The sequence below is a fragment of the Gymnoscopelus braueri genome (genome assembly GCF_963280865.1).
Source record: "Gymnoscopelus braueri genome assembly, chromosome: 19".
Taxonomy (NCBI): Eukaryota; Metazoa; Chordata; class Actinopteri; order Myctophiformes; family Myctophidae; genus Gymnoscopelus; species Gymnoscopelus braueri.
In genome coordinates, this window is record NC_137621.1 from 32558836 (window position 1) to 32577135 (window position 18300).

General features: G+C 39.6%; 1 protein-coding gene across 1 annotated transcript; it reads left to right on the plus strand.

Moving 5' to 3' along the window:
- Positions 1-2265: 2265 nt before the first annotated feature.
- Positions 2266-17145, plus strand: LOC308075262 (deubiquitinase DESI2-like). The gene is made up of 7 exons (XM_080414993.1): positions 2266-2460; positions 3134-3270; positions 4361-4456; positions 11354-11426; positions 11936-12029; positions 12693-12834; positions 14841-17145. Exons 1-7 carry the CDS (start codon positions 2397-2399, stop codon positions 15084-15086), a joined length of 852 nt encoding a protein of 283 aa, XP_080271119.1. The 5' UTR covers positions 2266-2396; the 3' UTR covers positions 15087-17145.
- The last annotated feature ends 1155 nt before the right edge of the window (positions 17146-18300 follow it).

Genomic DNA, 18300 nt, shown 5'->3' on the forward strand with positions numbered 1-18300 from the left:
GTAGAGGTCTTTATAGCCACTCACAATCAAATGTATTTTACTCCGTAAAACTCTTACATTAGTCTCTGAAATGAAGTGTGCCTAAAAATAATATTTCTGGGGAATACTAACATACCTAATGAAGAAAGGATTGTAGGACGTGTGGAAAAGTTTGATGTTTTTTTTTGTTTCCTCATTTCTTTTCCTCTAGTACTATGCTGTATTTTTTTTGTATGTTTTATTGTTTGTATGTTTTATTTAACCATCTTGATAATAAGCCTTTAGTTTTTTTGCAGTACACAAGTTTATGAAAATAAGTGTGGTTTGTTTTGGTCCAACAATTTCATTGCTGGATTATTCAAAGGATTTGGAGCAGACCTAAAGCAGTCTGTAAAAAAATAGGCTTTTTGATCAATTTAGTTTTTAAAGTGATTTCCATTCCAAGATTGATGCCTGGTGTAGTATTAATGATCATCTGAGGTCTTTTTACTGGAGGATCAGCTCATGTTTTAATAACTATGATTTCATGTTGAAGTCAAATCTGAAACTAATTACTTGGGCTTGAAAGGGGGGGGGGGGGTACTTTGTTGCCAAAGACATAACAGTGTGAAAAGATGATAAATAAATGAATAACAAGCAATTGATGACTGATTGGTTATATTGTTTGTATTGAGATGTGGGCTGTTTGTGAAGCTACCACTGAGCTCTGACTAGTGATCAGCTTTCGTGCCACATTAACAGTGGGGTAAAGTAACTAAGTACATTTACTCAAGTACTGTACTTAAGTACACATTTGAGAATATTTTACTTGGCAAATGTTGTAGTTTTACTCCACTGCAATTATTTGAAATATTTAGGTACTTTGTAGATTTTTATTATCATTACAAAACATGCATTATACCCACTTCAGCCAGCTATTTGAAAATAGCCGATCTACAAGTCCAGCTTGTTGAGCTTGTACATTTGCTATAAAAAAAAAAAAAATAATACATTCAGAAACTTGTGAAATGGGGCATTCTGCAATATGAGTACTTTTACTTTCAGTACTATAAGTATATTTTAATGCGAATACTTTTGTACTTTTAGTCAAGCAAAAATATTTTATTTGTAAGGGCGCGCTCCCACCGCACTTATTTTACCACTGGGGCGGAATCTGCCAATGCTTTGTCAATGGACGAAGTACTCGACCCCAGTACTTGAGTAAGAGTACAGATACTCCTTGGTCAAATTTACTCCATTATAAGTAAAAGTAGCTCAGTCAAAATGTTCCTCAAGTAAGAGTAAAAAAGTATTTTTTTTTAAATATACTTAAGTATTCCAAAGTACATGCTTTGAAAAATACTTAAAGTACAAGTAAAAGTAGAAGTACATTTCTTAATTTTGATATCAATGAATTGCTGTAATGTTTTCACAATGAATTTATAGGACCTTGTAACACTCTGAAACCACCTGCACTGCATGCACTGATGTGCTTGCTTGTGGACGTTATACAAAGCCTTCAGAAACACCTATAAAAACATAGAAATGACTGAGGAACCAGTACTAAATATTTTTTTCTCCTATACACCCATACAAGATGTAACAAAGAGGCGAGCGGAGGGGGAAGCCAGAAACACGGCCAGTGTGAGAGCAGAAGTTAGGCCAATTGCATTTTAGGGAAGAAAAAAAACAGCCAACCTAAAGGCCAAACCGCACCAATGCAACTAGTCGCAACTCCTTGCAACAAAACTGTTTTAAGGTCAACCACACCGATGCAACTCCTTGCAACTGCCATTGGGGTAATGGTTGCAAGTAGTTGCAAGTAGTGGCATGTTGCAACTCCTGCAACTGCCATTGGGGTTAATGGTTGCAAGGAGTTGCAAGTAGTTGCATGTTGCAACTCCTTGCAACTGCCATGGGGTAATGGTTGCAAGTAGTTGCAAGTAGTGGCATGTTGCAACTCCTGCAACTGCCATTGGGGGGTTAATGGTTGCAAGGAGTTGCAAGTAGTTGCATGTTGCAACATTTGCATTGACAAAGCATTGGCAGATTCCGCCCCAGAGGTAAATAAAAGTGCGGTGGGAGCGCGCCCTACCAGAGTATTTATACATTGTGGTATTGCCACTTTTACTTAAGTACAAAACGTGAGTACTTCTTCCACCACTGCACATTAGTGTTAACTACACTATAATCTCTCTGGTTCAATCAACGGTCAGCAAGATTAAAGTCGGAAGTGCCATCTTCCTGCAGAGGGCAGTAAAGTCCCAAATCCATCATTCTAACCAACCGGAGGAGGAGAGCAGAGCAGAGCAGGCACTGAACTGAAAGCAAGTCCTGCATGAGTTCACCATAGCTCAATGGAGTTCACCTTCACATAAATAGTTTGGCCCCCAAAAAAAATATCAAGGCTGATTTTGGTGACCCGGCTTGTTGGCACAATGAATGGATCAATGCACTCTCTATCTAAGGTGGTGGACATCAAACTAACGCGAGGACCCGCAGGTAAGAAGAATTCGGCTACCTAAGCTATTCGTACAACCAAGTTAGCTGACGAGCTAATTGCGTAGCACATTGACTAACGCAGTAACGCTAATATGCCTCTGTAGCCACAACTAATGGCTAAAAGCCAAGTGGTTTGCGAAGTAAAAGAACAGATGAATTAATGTAAACGTTTTGGTTTATTTTATGGGATGGGAAGCGCCAAGAGGGCTACATTGTGGCTATTAACAATCTATGAGTTGAGCTCTTTATACTGCCACCTAAGCATTTCTGTAAGTATTGCTAGGCCAAATGGTGTCAAAGTTTACTCCTAATCCAACGGAGTAGTTAGATGTTATTTGCTCCTTCCTATTAACTGGAGCAATTGGGATCTTTTAGCTCAAACGGTTATCATGCACTGAGTCAAGAATTGCAAGACCTGGATAATGGATATTGTGCAATGTTTTATGGTCTGAATGATGTGGTCACTGGTCATGGTCGGTTTGGATACACACACACCCTGTATATAAGAGTATTGTGGTGGACTTATTCAGTCGACAGTTTGTACTTTGATCCTCAGAGATAAATACAACACGATGAATCAGCAACTGCTGCCTCAGTAAATGAGAATCTATGTCTTCTGCATGCAATACTTTTTAACTCAACATCACTGTCCATTTCTCTTTTCCTATCTCAGGGCTGGGGTTCAATATTGTTGGGGGTTTGGACCAGCCATATGCTCTAAATGACGGTGGCATATATGTGGCCAAAATTAAAGAGAATGGAGCTGCTGCACTGGATGGAAGACTCAGAGAGGGAGACAAGATTCTAGCGGTAAACCTTTTAACAGCTATCATCAAGACTGGGGAGTAATGGGCCGCACCAAGCACTATAACTATAAAGATATTGTTTTAAAAATGACGACAGTTGACGTTATAGTGCTTGGTGTGTTCTGCCCTAGATCCCCACGTTGGCCAATGCTCCTTTTCAGCAATGTCCTGCTTCACACTTATACAGTTACACTAATTCACATCTGGGAGCTGCCCAGTACAACCACAGTCTCTGAGCAGCAGACTGCTCCAGCTCCAACAGTGGGAATTGAGCGATGGGAGAGTGTTGCACTGTTGCTCACTGACTTGCCTGCCAAGATTTCACCTGCAGGCCCGGGGGATCGAACCGTGAAACTTCCAGGCACAACCACACCCCAAATGTGATTCTTTTCAAACACCAATGGCCGTATATGTGGCTTCCACTGATACTTCCCCTTGTGGCACTGTAATAAGATGCTTTGAAACGGGATAGAAGGAGCACACACTGAGTGGCTTCTGTGGCATTCCATTGCTTTAACTTTTTAAGACCGGGAACGCATCTGTGTCATTTTAAGATTTCTTTGGGCTATTCAAAAATAGCAGAAATACAAGCTCACAGCGTGGCACCGAGTATATCTTTGAATATAATATATATTTTCTTTTTTAAAGCAATTTTTTTTACTCAAATCTTTGCTTCTGGGGGGTCCCTGGAACAACATACTTTGAGATGGGAGTCCGCGGCCAAATGCATATCATTTTGGGGTCCTTGACATGAAAAAGTTTGAAAACCACTGATATTATAGCAACATGAGCTTTTTCTTATACCACTATTATCCCCAGAAGCAAAGATTTGAGTTAAAAATGTTTGCTTTAAACATATATATATATTCAAAGATTTGCACAAATCTTTCACGATAAAAAAAAAATAGCAGATCTACAAGTTCATAGCGCGGCACTCGGTGCCGCACTATGAGCTTGTATATCTGCTATTTTTGAATAGCCAAAGAAATCTAATGACACAGATGCGTTCCAGGTCTTTAAAGGGTTAACATTGGTAAATTAATAACTCAATTCAATGAAGAATGGTGTTTTTCTTCTTTTTTTGCGGTGTGTAGATAAATGGAATCACGCTAGAGGAACGGACTCATGCTGCTGCAGTGGAGGTGTTCCGGTCAGCGGGGGAGGACGTGGAGCTTCGTGTTCTGCAGAAGGTAGGTTTGATCCCTGGTAACAATACATTTTATGAATTGTTATCTCTTCTTCATGTAAAGTTATTCATGTGCCTTTGTGTCTTTTAGTCTTCCTTGCTCTCAAATGGACCCCTACCATCACAGCCAGAGAGTGAATCTTCTGCCTCTTCTTTTGGAGTACTGGCTGTATGTGGAGCTATAGCAGTCGTCGCCTTCCTTTACATGCGGTTCCAGCCACAACTTAGGAGGCACTTTTAAGGATGTGATGTCAATAGATATTTTTTTAAGACCAAAAAACTTTTGCTGAAGGCCAAAGAATGAAGAGGGATTAAATTTACAAAAACAGTAGGATTATAAGGGGTTGAGATCACAGACAAGTTGTGTGCATGTGTTATGTGATAATCCTAGCTGCCTATCCCTCCATGTATGCAAAACATTGCTTTCTTATCACAGAGAATATACTTTAATGTATAATTATTAACTATGTGACTGTATAAAGAAGGATGTACATTTCACATTTTCCCAGAGCTGTGCTCTGAACAGGCAGCGCTGAATGGAGATGCCATCCGTTTATTTCAAACTTGATATGCAGCTAGTGGTATATTTTCTATGGGTTGAGTCAGGCTCTCACCCATGCTTCTGGAAACTGAAAGACAGTGTTGTGTTCAGTCCCTCGTATGCCTCTCTACGTTCATGACTGAATGGTAGATCTGTTTGAATGAGAAGTTGAACGCACTGCAATTTCTGTGTTTTGAGGTCCAGGTTTGCATGATGAGGCGTGATTATCATTCTGCTTTATTGCACAGCGTTGTTGAAGTTGTTTTGACTGACACATGACAAATGACATAGTTTTTCATAATGGTGGTACCAAGTGCCTTTTCAGCTATTCCAAGCCCCATATTTCTTTTTTTCTTTGGTTGAAGTTGCTCCTTGTCATATTCAGAATGAAAAGCCATTGAGCATTTCTCTGAATGTGTTTGCTTGTCTGTTATCAGCCCTGTTCCAGCTACACTAATGAATCCAAAGTGCATATGTATGTTTAATCAAAAAATGGAATTGCCATAATGAGAGCTGCTTTGATTGTGTGTGGTTAGTTATCACAGTCACTGAGGATGTTTATTGACCAGTAAACATATGTGGGCAAAACAGAATAGTCCATGCTTTGGCTTTTGGCTACATTTTAAAATGTTACCCAGTTTGGGGCTTTTGTTAACATGATTACAGTAAGTTTGTTGTATACTATTATAAAGGGAAGTCGGTTATTCACTTGATGAAATGTTAAGGCCAAATGTCAAAGGACTAACCGCTTAATATCAAGTCATTTTGAGCCACTCCATTGCAAATGAGGGGATGTCTGGAACAAATAGTCAATGATGTTCTGAATATAAGATGTTTTGCACTAACCAAAATCACAAACTCTTCCAAAAAAATTGCCATAGATTAATTGTTTGAGTGCTGCATGTACTTGCCCAGGCCATGTTTTTCATCAATCTGCAACATTGCTATCATGATGTAAATTTATAATGTTCTTTGCAGAGTTCACCTGTAAATGCAGTCCATGTCACTTTGCTCACTGGCATTGTGAATACTTATTCAAAGAAGAATTATCAGAACTAAATTATGCAAATACTATGTGTTTGATGTCCAAGCACCTATTAAAGTATTCATGTTGAATATGCCTGCTTGTGCTGCAATTCATTAACTTGAATTTCTTTTTTTCCTATCTTTTTATTAACAGATTGGCTACATTTATTTTGTTCTCACTGAAATAAATAGTTCTCCAGATTTTATCAATTAATTAATTTGCTTTTATTACTTTTTTGATTCAGTCAATTTAAGATTGAAGAAGTTGTGTACTATTAGTTAAACAAGGATGTTTGTGATAATAGCGGTCTACCTGATGACAGCCCCACCCCCCTCCAACCCCACCTCTCCATCATCTGTTGGAGGATACTGTCTGCCTCCCAGGCAGCTATGATGTAATCCAATGCTTCATTCTTTCAGAGAGAGAGGGAGGGGGCGGGAGCCGAGGCACTGTTGGCGAGAATAGCACGATTGTGGTGGAGCGATGGAAGAGACTGAGTAGAACACGTTTTAAATACGTTTTTAGGAAACGAATCGAGAGGATCCAGAGGTGAACAAACTGCTTGTTGCGAGAACTTGAGACGGAGGGAATGGAAATAATGTCGCGGAGTCGTGTACTAAAACAACTGGATGCGGGCCACCACAACACTAGTCCAGTCCGGAGATGCTAGTGAACTTGGCTTGGTCAATGATGATCCTGGTTCAGACCTACATCCCATACCTAGACTGTTTGCAACAATAACATCTTCCGTCTAAAATGGCTCGTATTCAGTCGGTCCACTCTCATCGCCTTTTCACCCCAGTGGACGTGGACGCCCATGAGAGTAAAGTGATCATATCGGTGAAAGCCGCCTCGTCTCCGCTCGAGATTCAAACACTTGTGGGCCTATAATGTCCCCTTTGGATCAAGTTTTTAATTGCTGTTCTTTTGTGATTCGACGTTTCATCGCTTTATACGACATTTTCGAGGGCTTATAGCTATAAAATAGGCCTGGCAACATCGACCCCCCCCCCCCCCTGCCTGGACAGATCTCCCACATTTTTCCTGGAAACGAGAAGATGGGCTGCGTTCAGTGCTGCAACTCGCTGGCCTTTGCTGGGATTGGAGTTTTCTGATTGCATTTTACAACTAGCACAGCCAAAAATGGTTCTTTGACATCGCGCTAGCCGTTGTCTTTTCTACCTCCAGATTTGCTGGCTTTTGCATTTATTACACCACAAAAAAAAAGAAACTATTACAAGTTGCTCTCCTAGAGGGGGAATCGGCAGCTTCTATCCCAACCAAGTGCTCGTTTCATTGCTCAGGATCCTGATGTCCATTCCTTCTGTCACAGAGGAGTCTGGGGTGCGACAACCTTAACGTCGAGGGTGGGACGTTTGCCTTTCCTTCTCAGGATTAAACCATGGCCAATGAACCTGTCATCCTTAACGTGTATGATATGGTAAGCAGTGGTGTAAAGTAACTATGTACATTTACTCAAGTACTGTACTTAAGTACAAATTTGAGGTGTTTTTTTTTACTTTACGGAGTATTTCCAATTTTCAGTACTTTCACTTGTACTCCACTGCATCCCAGGCAAATATTACTCCACTTCAATTATTTGAAAACTTTAGTTACTAGTTAGTTTGTAGATATTTATTATTGCAAAACATGCATTAACCACTTCAGCCCTATATACATTTTGGCCATTTGAAAATAGCCGATCTACAAGCTCACAATGCATTGTGAGCTTGTAGATCTGCTATTTTCAAAAGATTTTAATACATTTCATACATCTGAAAACATGTGAAATGGGACTTTCTGCATTATGGGTAGGCTACTTTCGGTATTGTAAGTAGGCCTACATTTTTATACCAATACTTCAGTACATTTTAATTCTGGACTTATACTTGTAACAGAGTATTTCTACATTGTAGTATTGATACTTTTATTTAAGTAAAAAATCTGAGTACTTTAACCACCATTAAAGTAAGGCGTTATCCTGTGCTAAATTCTGTTTGGTTATATACTCACATGAGGTGATGCCATGGACAAAAACATTCCACACATCTGCACAGTTAGAAATGTGTAACTAACATTTAGTTACAGAGTAGCCAACAATCACAAGGTGAACACACATGTCAGCTAGCATAGTCACCTGTTTGTGTTTAGACACCTGTTTACAGTTATTTCATTTTTTATAAGGGCTCTGTAGGTCAGGACACACACATAGTTTGATTTGTATGATTTCACACAAAGGAGTATGTACTGAGCTTTATATGTGTGTGTCCTAAATAATGTATTTGATTACTTTGATTTGATTCTCTCTGAAGCAACCCATGCCAAAAATGTATTCACATATTGTAGTCACATTGGTGAAAAGTATTTCACAAAGTAGCATAGGGTAGGCTATGGTCAACAACAAATTGCACGTGTGGACCACTGTCACATCTTTCCAACTCTAAATGAATGCCTTCTGCACTAACAGGTTAAGAAGAGGACGAGGTCGGATTGCTTATGTCTGACATCAGTTGTGACAGATAATAGTCTGCATATTCTGAGTTCCAAGTGAAGCTCCATATGCTCTTCCTGCCCACTGTCTCCTTGTAGACAGGGCATTGTGTTAGTGTAGCTAGCACAAGTCTCCTACGGCCGCTTGACCTCTGTCACTGTGCAGGGTGCCCTCATCTTGTCTCACATGCACGATTCACAATACACAGAGACACCGGCCAGCAAGCCAGGGACAAGGGTCATCATTCAGTCGTGTACCCACTGCTTGTGTTTCACATGGGAACATGCTGTAGATTAGAACATCACCCCATGGGAAACATACACAATGTATTGCTCTAAATGCACAGACTAATGACCGAAAGTTGCTCTGACTAATAAAGACACAGATGAAAAGAATACATTGAAATTTTGATTTTCAGTGTCTGGAAAACAAGTGGAACCGTACAGACTGACTGGATTTTTAAAGCATTTTAGGGAGCTTGTTCTTGGTTGAAAAAATCCTAACAATTTTACAGACCTTATCTTTATCTTTCAGAGATTTGATAAAAGTCAGGTAATACTGATACAGATGCTTTTTTACTCCTGAATCAATATGTGGTCTTTTGAAAATGGACTTTGTTTTCGGCTTGCTTGCACCTTTACACTGAGGAAATGCATCAAGCAATTCTGCTTGCATTTTTGTTTTGCTCAACACAATTTATTTCACGATTGAGCTCATACGATATACCTGTGTAAATGTGCACATACAGCAGTACACACATAGCAGTGTTTTACACAGTGCATTACCCTACCCTCAACTGAGATTTAAAATCAGCTAGTAATACTACATTTTTTTTTAGGATGACTAGCTTAAAATTGCATGCTTGTACACATACAAGTCAAGTGCACTCATACACACATGCTGGCAGGAGCAATTGTGAACACTGTGCTGTGTCTCCTGATATCTTCAAGCCACCTCATATGGAAGCTGGCTATAGTGAATATTGCAACCAGAGATAACAGGATCATGTGAGGGCAGCAACTCCAGCAAGTGACATAAGTGTGTCAGTAGACCAGATTTTTGGGTCCTAGATTGGCTCTAGATTACCAATGTTTTAACCGATTTTTTTGTAGATTTGATTAATGTTTATAATTGAGAACATTTAAATGATAAGCAAATAAACAAAAATAAACGCAATAAAAGTAATTATATAAACTTCAATATATGAAAATAACATTTAACTTTAATAAACAAGGAAATATAAAATACACAGAGACATACAGAAAAATAAAAGCAATAATAAATACATTCATACAACTTGTTGGATAACTAAAATAGCAATTATAGGAACCTGTTAGAATTCAACTAATTGATTGTCAATAGTTTATGGAGGACATGAAGTTATCAATGGAGCCAATCGGTAACCCATAAATGTCCTCAAAGATGTAATCAAAGAAGTAAAATAATGGACGATATATCAGCCAAGCCGATAACGGCCAGGCTCTACCCAAGAATTACACTGAAGGACTGACAGAGAATGACTTTTGTGGAGCTGGAAACATGAGGAGGTGATCATCCTGAATGTGAAATCAATGTGAGTGAGTGCTAGATGTGTGCAGTGGGGCATGGCATATCTGCATAGGCCCCACCGCATAGATCATTACAGTGATGTTGCTGTGAAACATGCCTTCACCAAGATAAGAGGGATGGGGCACAAAGCATAGTTGGTATAGGCCAAAGAGCAACTGGAAACGATGAATAATAGTGTCAGGAATTAGATGCCAGTGCTATCAGAGGGGTACATTTGTATTTGATTGGCAGCTTGTCAGCATTTGAGTCATCTTGTCTTTTTAATGGTTCATTTGTTCTTGTGACAGTGCTTTGCGCAGTGATATAGAAGAAACATTTAGAGCAGTTTTATATACTGTAGGGGCCTTATCATTTCCTTCTTCATTCATTAAAAAACATCAGTATGATTGACAGCTTGTTATTTCATTCAGACTAACAGGTACGTGTTACTGTATGATAAACATCCTTAGACTTTCAGGTTCTCTTTTGCTTTATTAAATAATTTTAAAGGTAACTCGGGATAATGCTTATTCCATTCATATTCCAGGGGTGCACTAAAATCAGCTTAACTAGAAACCTTTTGTCAGACGTGAGCCATTGGGGTGAAGCCAATGACAGACAAACCAGAAAACCTTGTTGATAGAGAGGTGGAGATGTGCTTTTATTGTATCAGAGCCAGGAAACTTGTTCTATTATTAATAGGGGACAGCTGGGGGGTATGTGGATAGCTTTGAACACATTTCCTCAGGGTTGTCTACAAGGGTGCAGGACGTTTAGTGGGGGTTGGGGATTGTAGGGCCGTGTTACAGTACAATATGCATCACCAATATCCTGTGTGCAACTGAACTTGCTCCACCTGGAGAAAGAGTAATTTGTCATTAACAGGGAGATAAACAGAAATGCTTTTAGGCAGAGACTGGAAATTGTGCAGTAAAAGATTTATGAGTGGGCAGGAAGTTATAGATATTGATTTGTCTCTTGTCAAGTGTAATTTATTCAGCTATTAGGCTACACAATTTGTAAGGTATTATCCCTTTCAGTTTTCCATATTCAAATAAACGTGTTTTTCGTTGTAATTACACACACCACAGTACTTTGAGCTGGCCCCTCGTTCTTTGTTGAATCAATTTTCTTTTGAGGAATTGTTCATATTTTGGCTTTGCTCTAACCCTCATTCTCTCCTTTTCACCAGAATACATATCACAAACCTTTGCATTGTGCATCATACTTTGGCCATAAACATACTATTCACCCTTGAATGATTTATTTTTCCTCATTCTCTCCCCTTTTCCAGTACTGGATAAACGAGTATACCTCCAATCTGGGAATTGGAGTCTTCCACTCAGGCATAGAGATTTATGGCAGAGGTAAGATGGAGGGTCTTTATGTGTACAAAATCTGATTATAGGTTCGCAAAGCACATTCACAGCAGGCCTAAGTCAGACCTCTCTATCATGTCTGAGCTCAGGATACACACAGGCGCATGCACACACAGGCGCATGCACACACAGGCGCATGCACACACACGTGCGCACACACGCACACACACGCACACACACGCACACACACGCACACACACACACACACACACACACACACACACACACACACACACACACACACACACACACACACACACACACACACACACACACACACACACACATCTATCTATTATTGTACACCAACTATTTGTCCTTGCAGCTCATTATATAGTTGTAAATACAGAGAAGAAAGAACTATAATTAGCCTGGGTTAATGATATAAGAGCTGTGTGGCAATGTTTCATTAGCTTTTCCTCTTTAATTACAATAGCTGAGTGCTTTCATTTTGAGTGTTAACCTGTATTTTGCATTTTCATCCTTTCCTAATGTAGAATTTGCATATGGGGGACATCCATACCCATTCAGTGGCATCTTTGAAATAAACCCTGGGAATGCTACTGAACTAGGAGAGACTTTCAAATTCAAGTGAGTTCTTACCGTTTCCTTTGTACTGCAGAATCAGAATCAGCTTTATTGTCTCATCACAGGTTTACAGAAGTAAAAAAAAGTGGGTGAAATTTGTTTTTGTGCAAGTTCTATCGTTTTGTTATTTCCATAGAAAGGGAAGAAGAAGGGGGGTGCAAGGGGGAAGAGAGATCAATCAAAGAAACAAACAAATTATCTACGTATTTACACATAGTACTTGAGGTAAGATATAATGGGGCATGAGCATAGCAGCAGATGTATACTGAACATGATATACTACTATACTGTGGAGAAATTAAGATAGCAGGATTTCTCCCCCAATATTTACATGTAAACCCCAATAAATATAACCACAGTATTTATAAATCATGTTTTGATTATGGCAGTAGTAGACCAAAGAAAAAAAATTTGCTCTGTAAATTGCAATACAAATGTGAAACTTTTACCCACTTTTACCCACCAATGCATAAAATCACAGAGAACTCTGGCCTACTGATAACAGAATATATCTGTGTTTTAACAGGGAGGCCATAGCCTATACTGATAACTGAATGTATCTGTGTTGTAACAGGGAGGCCATAGCCTACTGATAACTGAATGTATCTGTGTTGTAACAGGCAGGCCATAGCCTACTGATAACTGAATGTATCTGTGTTTTAACAGGGAGGCCATAGCTTTGGGTACCACAGACTTCACAGAGGAGGACATAGACAAAATCATGGAGGAACTGGGCAAAGAGTTCAAGGGCAACGCATACCATCTAATGCACAAGAACTGCAATCATTTCTCCTCCTCGCTGTCTGAGGTCTGTCTTAACCACTTGAAACTTGAAGCGTCCCTATTCTATAGTAGAAAGTAAGAAAGAAAGATAGTTAGATAGATATATAGATCCATCCATCCATCCATCCTCTGGGGTAAATTCAGACGCCTGTCTTTTTGTCTCCGCCAGGCCGAAGGCGTGGCCGAGTCTATGTTTTGCCCTCGTCCGTCCGTCCGTCCGCCTGTCTGTGAACAGCTAATCTCAGGCACCGTTGGCCCAATCAAAGTGAAACTGTGCACACACACTCCCTTGATGCCAGAGCAGAACCTCTGCCCCACATTTTTCAGATCGGCCTGTTACAGCGCCACCAGGAGGCCGATTTTTTCAACAGATTTTGTCCAAACATCACGCAAATCAGTACACAGTACACATTATCTCTATAGTCTATGTGATCAAGATGGATTAGTCAGTTAGATTGGCATCTACAGTTTGCAAGAGGGGCTCATTTTAAACAAAATGCCTCAAATCATGAACGCAGCGTCCGATTGTCGTGAAAAGTTGCACACACATTCCTTGGGGGCTGAACAAGAAATGCCACCCTTATCACATTGATCTGTTATAGCGCCACCAGCAGGCTGATTATTGCAAAAAAAAAAAAAATTATATTACTCCTACATATTTTGTCCAAACATCACGCAAATCGGGACACATTATCTCTATGGTCATGTGATCAAGGCGGATCTGTCCTATTTTTCATATTCCATCCTGATAGACTAGAATTGGCATCTAAGGTTTGCAGGAGTTGTTCGCTTTGAACAAAACAAATCATGAATGCAGCGTCCGATTGCTGTGAAAGGCCGAGGAATAATTTGTGTCTGTCAACATTAATCCCTCAACTTCTACAGATTCCACTCACCTCCACAATGATTGAATTCTGAACATTGCTGGCCCACAATAACCTACCTGACCTGGAGGAGACCTATGCTCCGAGGAGCACTTTTTCTAGTTTTTTTTTTTTTTAACCTTGAATCACCATGACTGAATGCTTCCAAAAAATAGGGATTCTAGGTAACTTTAAGCCTAAATTTAAAAAAAATAAAATAAATAAATATATATATATATATATATATATATATATATATATATATATATATATATATATATATATTGCATTTTTTCCCCTCTATCAGCCACTATATAATGATGCTGGGGTGTTTTCCTGCATTGAAACACAGTCCTCACGTAAATGAAACGCACGCATGTGCGCGTCCGTGCGTGTCCGGCTATTTTCGGCATGGCCCGTTCAGAAGTCCCCCCTGCGTCACCCCCTGGTGGTCGGGGAAACAAACTGAGGAGGGGGGGGGGAGTGGAGGGGCGGTGTTTGACAACAGTTTTTTTCTTTTTTTGATCTCTGAAGTTGCCTAGAATCCCTTTAAAAACAACAACCTTTTTAATTATTATTTTTTCAAAAATAGCTAAAATGAAAACCATGTCATGGGCCGCACTGGGCCACTCCGCGGGCTGCATTTTGCCCGTGGGCCGTGGGTTTGACACCCCTGTTTTAGCCTATGGTATACAATAATCCTGCCTGAGGCAGAACAGCACAAATCACAGGTACTGTTACAGATAAAGTGTTTTAAGTGGTAAAAAGGAGCAACCACTGACACTGATTCTTTTGTCTTCATTGACAACATTTATTGTACATTATGCATACTAAACAAAGAATAAAAAGACCTACGGTAAAATAGCAAATTCATATAAATGTGCAGTAGTTAGACATGAGAAAACATGCAGAATTATAAGTATGGCTATTCTATTCACTCACAAAATAAAGGAATTACATGCATTCAAATGGTATATGTTTCCCCATTTTCTGTCTTTTGGCATTACCTTAAAATGAAATAAATAACTGAACACCTTTTTTAAAGCGCTTTGTTGAAAGGCTTCACATTTGAATTAAAAATAACCCTGACATTTGCTAGCACCCTGTTAGTAAATGCACTTCTTTGTCCTTTTCTGATGTCATTTATCTTTTGTTTTGTTTGTTTTAGCTGCTGTGTGGACGGGAGATCCCACGCTGGGTGAACCGCCTGGCATACTTCAGCTCCTGCATTCCTTTCCTGCAGAGTTGCCTGCCCAAGGAGTGGCTGACTCCAGCAGCCCTCCAGAGCCACATAAGCCTCGGCCTCCACAAAGATGAGCAGGTTGAGTCCAGCGATGAGGACCCTACCTCGCCTTTGGGGGCAGCAGCGGCCGGCTCAGGCTCCTCTCACAGCTGTCGCCACACCCGGGTCTGAGCCAGTCAGCGAGTCCAAACAGCACCTGAACACACTGACCTCTTGACCTGCTTGGTCACTGCCGCTAGTTGCCACAGTGGCATTTGCGGGCTTGAACAACAACCTGACCTCATACTGTTTGAGCTCTGAGTGAAGAGGCAGGAGAAAGAAGTTTCTCGTTTCTCGACAGAGCTGCTGATGGAGACTTCACAACTACAGATGTGTCCCATACTTTTTTTAAGTGATTGGTTGATGGGGGCACATTTAGATCAACTGGGTCCTGAACTGTGACGCATGGCTCCGACTTGGCAAGAGTTACTTGCAGGTCTGAAGTTTGTAGTTAAGTATTATTGTGACTTTGAAACCTTTGTCAGCCTTCTTCCCCGCCCTGCCTCCAGAGCTGCTTTTGTAGAATAGATAGATAACTGAGACTACTGATAGTGATGTTACCAGGAACAGCTAACCTGCTAAAATTTCAACAAGTACTTGTTCAGATGACCTCTATGTGGCCTTCAGTTGATATTGTCAAATCTGTATCCCTTGTGTGGAGCTTTAGTTGTTTACTTTGGCCATTTTTAGAGGGTTAGGGGAAGCGGTGGGAGTTTTTTATTTTCTTGAGTCCATTTGAACTTGTGAAATTGTTGCACGTTGAAGACATTTTGCATAACTATTAGCAATCCAGACCAGACTAAGTTGAATCTCCACACTTCTGAAAACATTGTTCAGTTTTTTGCCACGTTTTCATTACCTTGATCTCCTAAGTAATGTCCCACTCACTCTGTCATAGATTATCAAATAATTTTATTTCACCTTAATGCCCAGTCATTATTTGTAAACTTTACCAGACCCAGTGCTAGAAACCAGAGAACCAACCAGCTCCACTGACAATGAATAAGACATTGATGTTGTGCACTATTACAATATTTGTCTAACTTTTCTATTCAAGTGATCTTTATACTGTATTATAGAAGTGCTGTAACTTTCAAGCCAAGAAATGTACCCGTATCCCCAGAATATGATCCTGGGTGAGCACTGTCAGAGTCACTTTTACCATCTTTAACAGTTCATCATCAGTAGAGCTGTTTGGCACATCACTTTATTGGGAGGTAGTTTACGCTTCTGTCTTGTTTTTTTTGCCTATGGGAGACAGGGTTGTGTATGCACCAATAGAGACTGAGCTGCCTTAGGCTACAAGAATGACATCAGCACTGCCCTTTAAATGACATTACTCCCTGTGCTCATTGCTCATATTTATACACCTGCCTTAAGCCTCATTTATGCTTAGTCGTTTGATGGTGTCACAGTACAACACACGACAAAGTATAAATTAGAGTTTAGAATCCGCTGAAACATAGTTTATAAAAATTGGATAGGTCTTGATAAAAGAAAAACAGTACTTATGTCCTCGCTTATGTGTCTTGAGGGTAGGTTTATCACAGTGAAAATGAGGTCACAGGGAGAAAAACAGTACAGGTAAAATGGGATGACATGTTATTTGAAACCTTACACATTGTATTTGTGGATTATTTTACCATTTATTATACTTGACCCCCCCCCCTCCATTTCAATTCATGTCTCTGTGTGGCTTCAGTGAGTACTGAAAAATGTGTGGCACATAGCAATAGCCTATGTGTTACTTAAATCTCATTACTTTCACCAGATCTCGAGACATGTTCCTGTTGCTGTGCATCCCTTTCTCAGGAAGGATATCACGTGACCTGTGGTTGTGGTAAAAGTGCACCGTTTCATTTTTGAATTGAATACTTTATTAATAGTTTGCAAAAAAAGGTAGGGTGGTACAGATTTATACAAAATAATGCTAAAAGGATAACCCAGATAAGCCCTCAGGGCTGGTTTCCATTAAGGTCCTGTGTATTCAATTCATCGGTCACAGTCACCTTATTTGACCTAATTTCCATTTGTTATTTTGTGTTTTTATTATTTTGTGTTTGAAATGGGTTGTTGTATGTTGATCAGTATTCATGCTCAAATTCTTTGCCACTTTCTACAGAAGACCAGATAATTTTTTTCTATTGCATTGTGTCAATCTTTACCTTGTATCTCCTTTTCCAAACCTAAGACAGTTTCAAGAAGGATACAGTATTAGAATAAACAAACAAAAATAATGAAATGTTCGCTTCACATTGTGTACCCTTGTGTATTTTGATCAAGAAGATAAATGTATGTAGCCTAAGTGCTGCTGTGTGTATGGCTGCAAACGAATACCAAAACACTCGCCCCAAAACACAGTCGCCCCGGGGCAAATCCGGCGACCTCGGAACGGTCCCCATCTGGTATTCCTACTAAACTATGCCTGAACGGTTAAACCTAACCCTATTCCTAAACGTAACCTCAGTAAAATGGTGCCAAACCCTAACCTTATTCCTGAACTTAACCTCAGTAAAACTATGCCTAACCATACACTTATTTCTAACCTTATCCTCAGTAAAAACAACTACAAGAATACAAGAACCGCTTTTTCGAGCTGCCCGCGAAAGAAAAATGGGGGTGAGCGTGTTTTGGGGCGAGTTTTCCGGTTACCGTTGCAAACACCATAACCAAGATGGCACATCGACAAACATAGCATTAACAGCTACTGTAAATGTTCAGTTCAATTATAACATAGCCTACACTTGAAGTCGAGGGTTGTTGTAGGTTTGATTGATTGATGTATTTTATTTAGTGAGACATGATAAACAGTAGGCTACATTGAAGTACAATTCACAATACAAGGTCTACTAAATTTCATAAGCACTAAGATTGTTTAAAATGAGATCCCCACGCACACAAATCATGATGACAAATAAGAGACAGACAGATATACACTACACTACTATACAGAACGTCATACAATCGGCTTACAGGTTACTGGTATGAAAAATAAGAGATATATGTTACAGGTGCTGTAAGTGTAACTAAATCGTTGCTTAATTTCGTGATGTGTATTTGTCAATGGGGAATAAATGTATTTAGCACAATTAGGTGAAACCGGAAGAAAAATAAAACATTTGGGTGAAACCAAACACGAAACTGAATTTACAAGTTAAATTCAGGGTTGCCAAACCTGTCTTGCATAGCACGCGTTTTGCCATGTATACAGTATATTAAAAAAAGAAGAGCCTTTTCATTGTTACCTTCATAATTATATTTATTTATTTTCATTGTTGCGCTTCTAATTGTTACATTCAATTTAACTGAGAGAAACAAGCATCCAGGTCTATGTTTTTTTTATTTT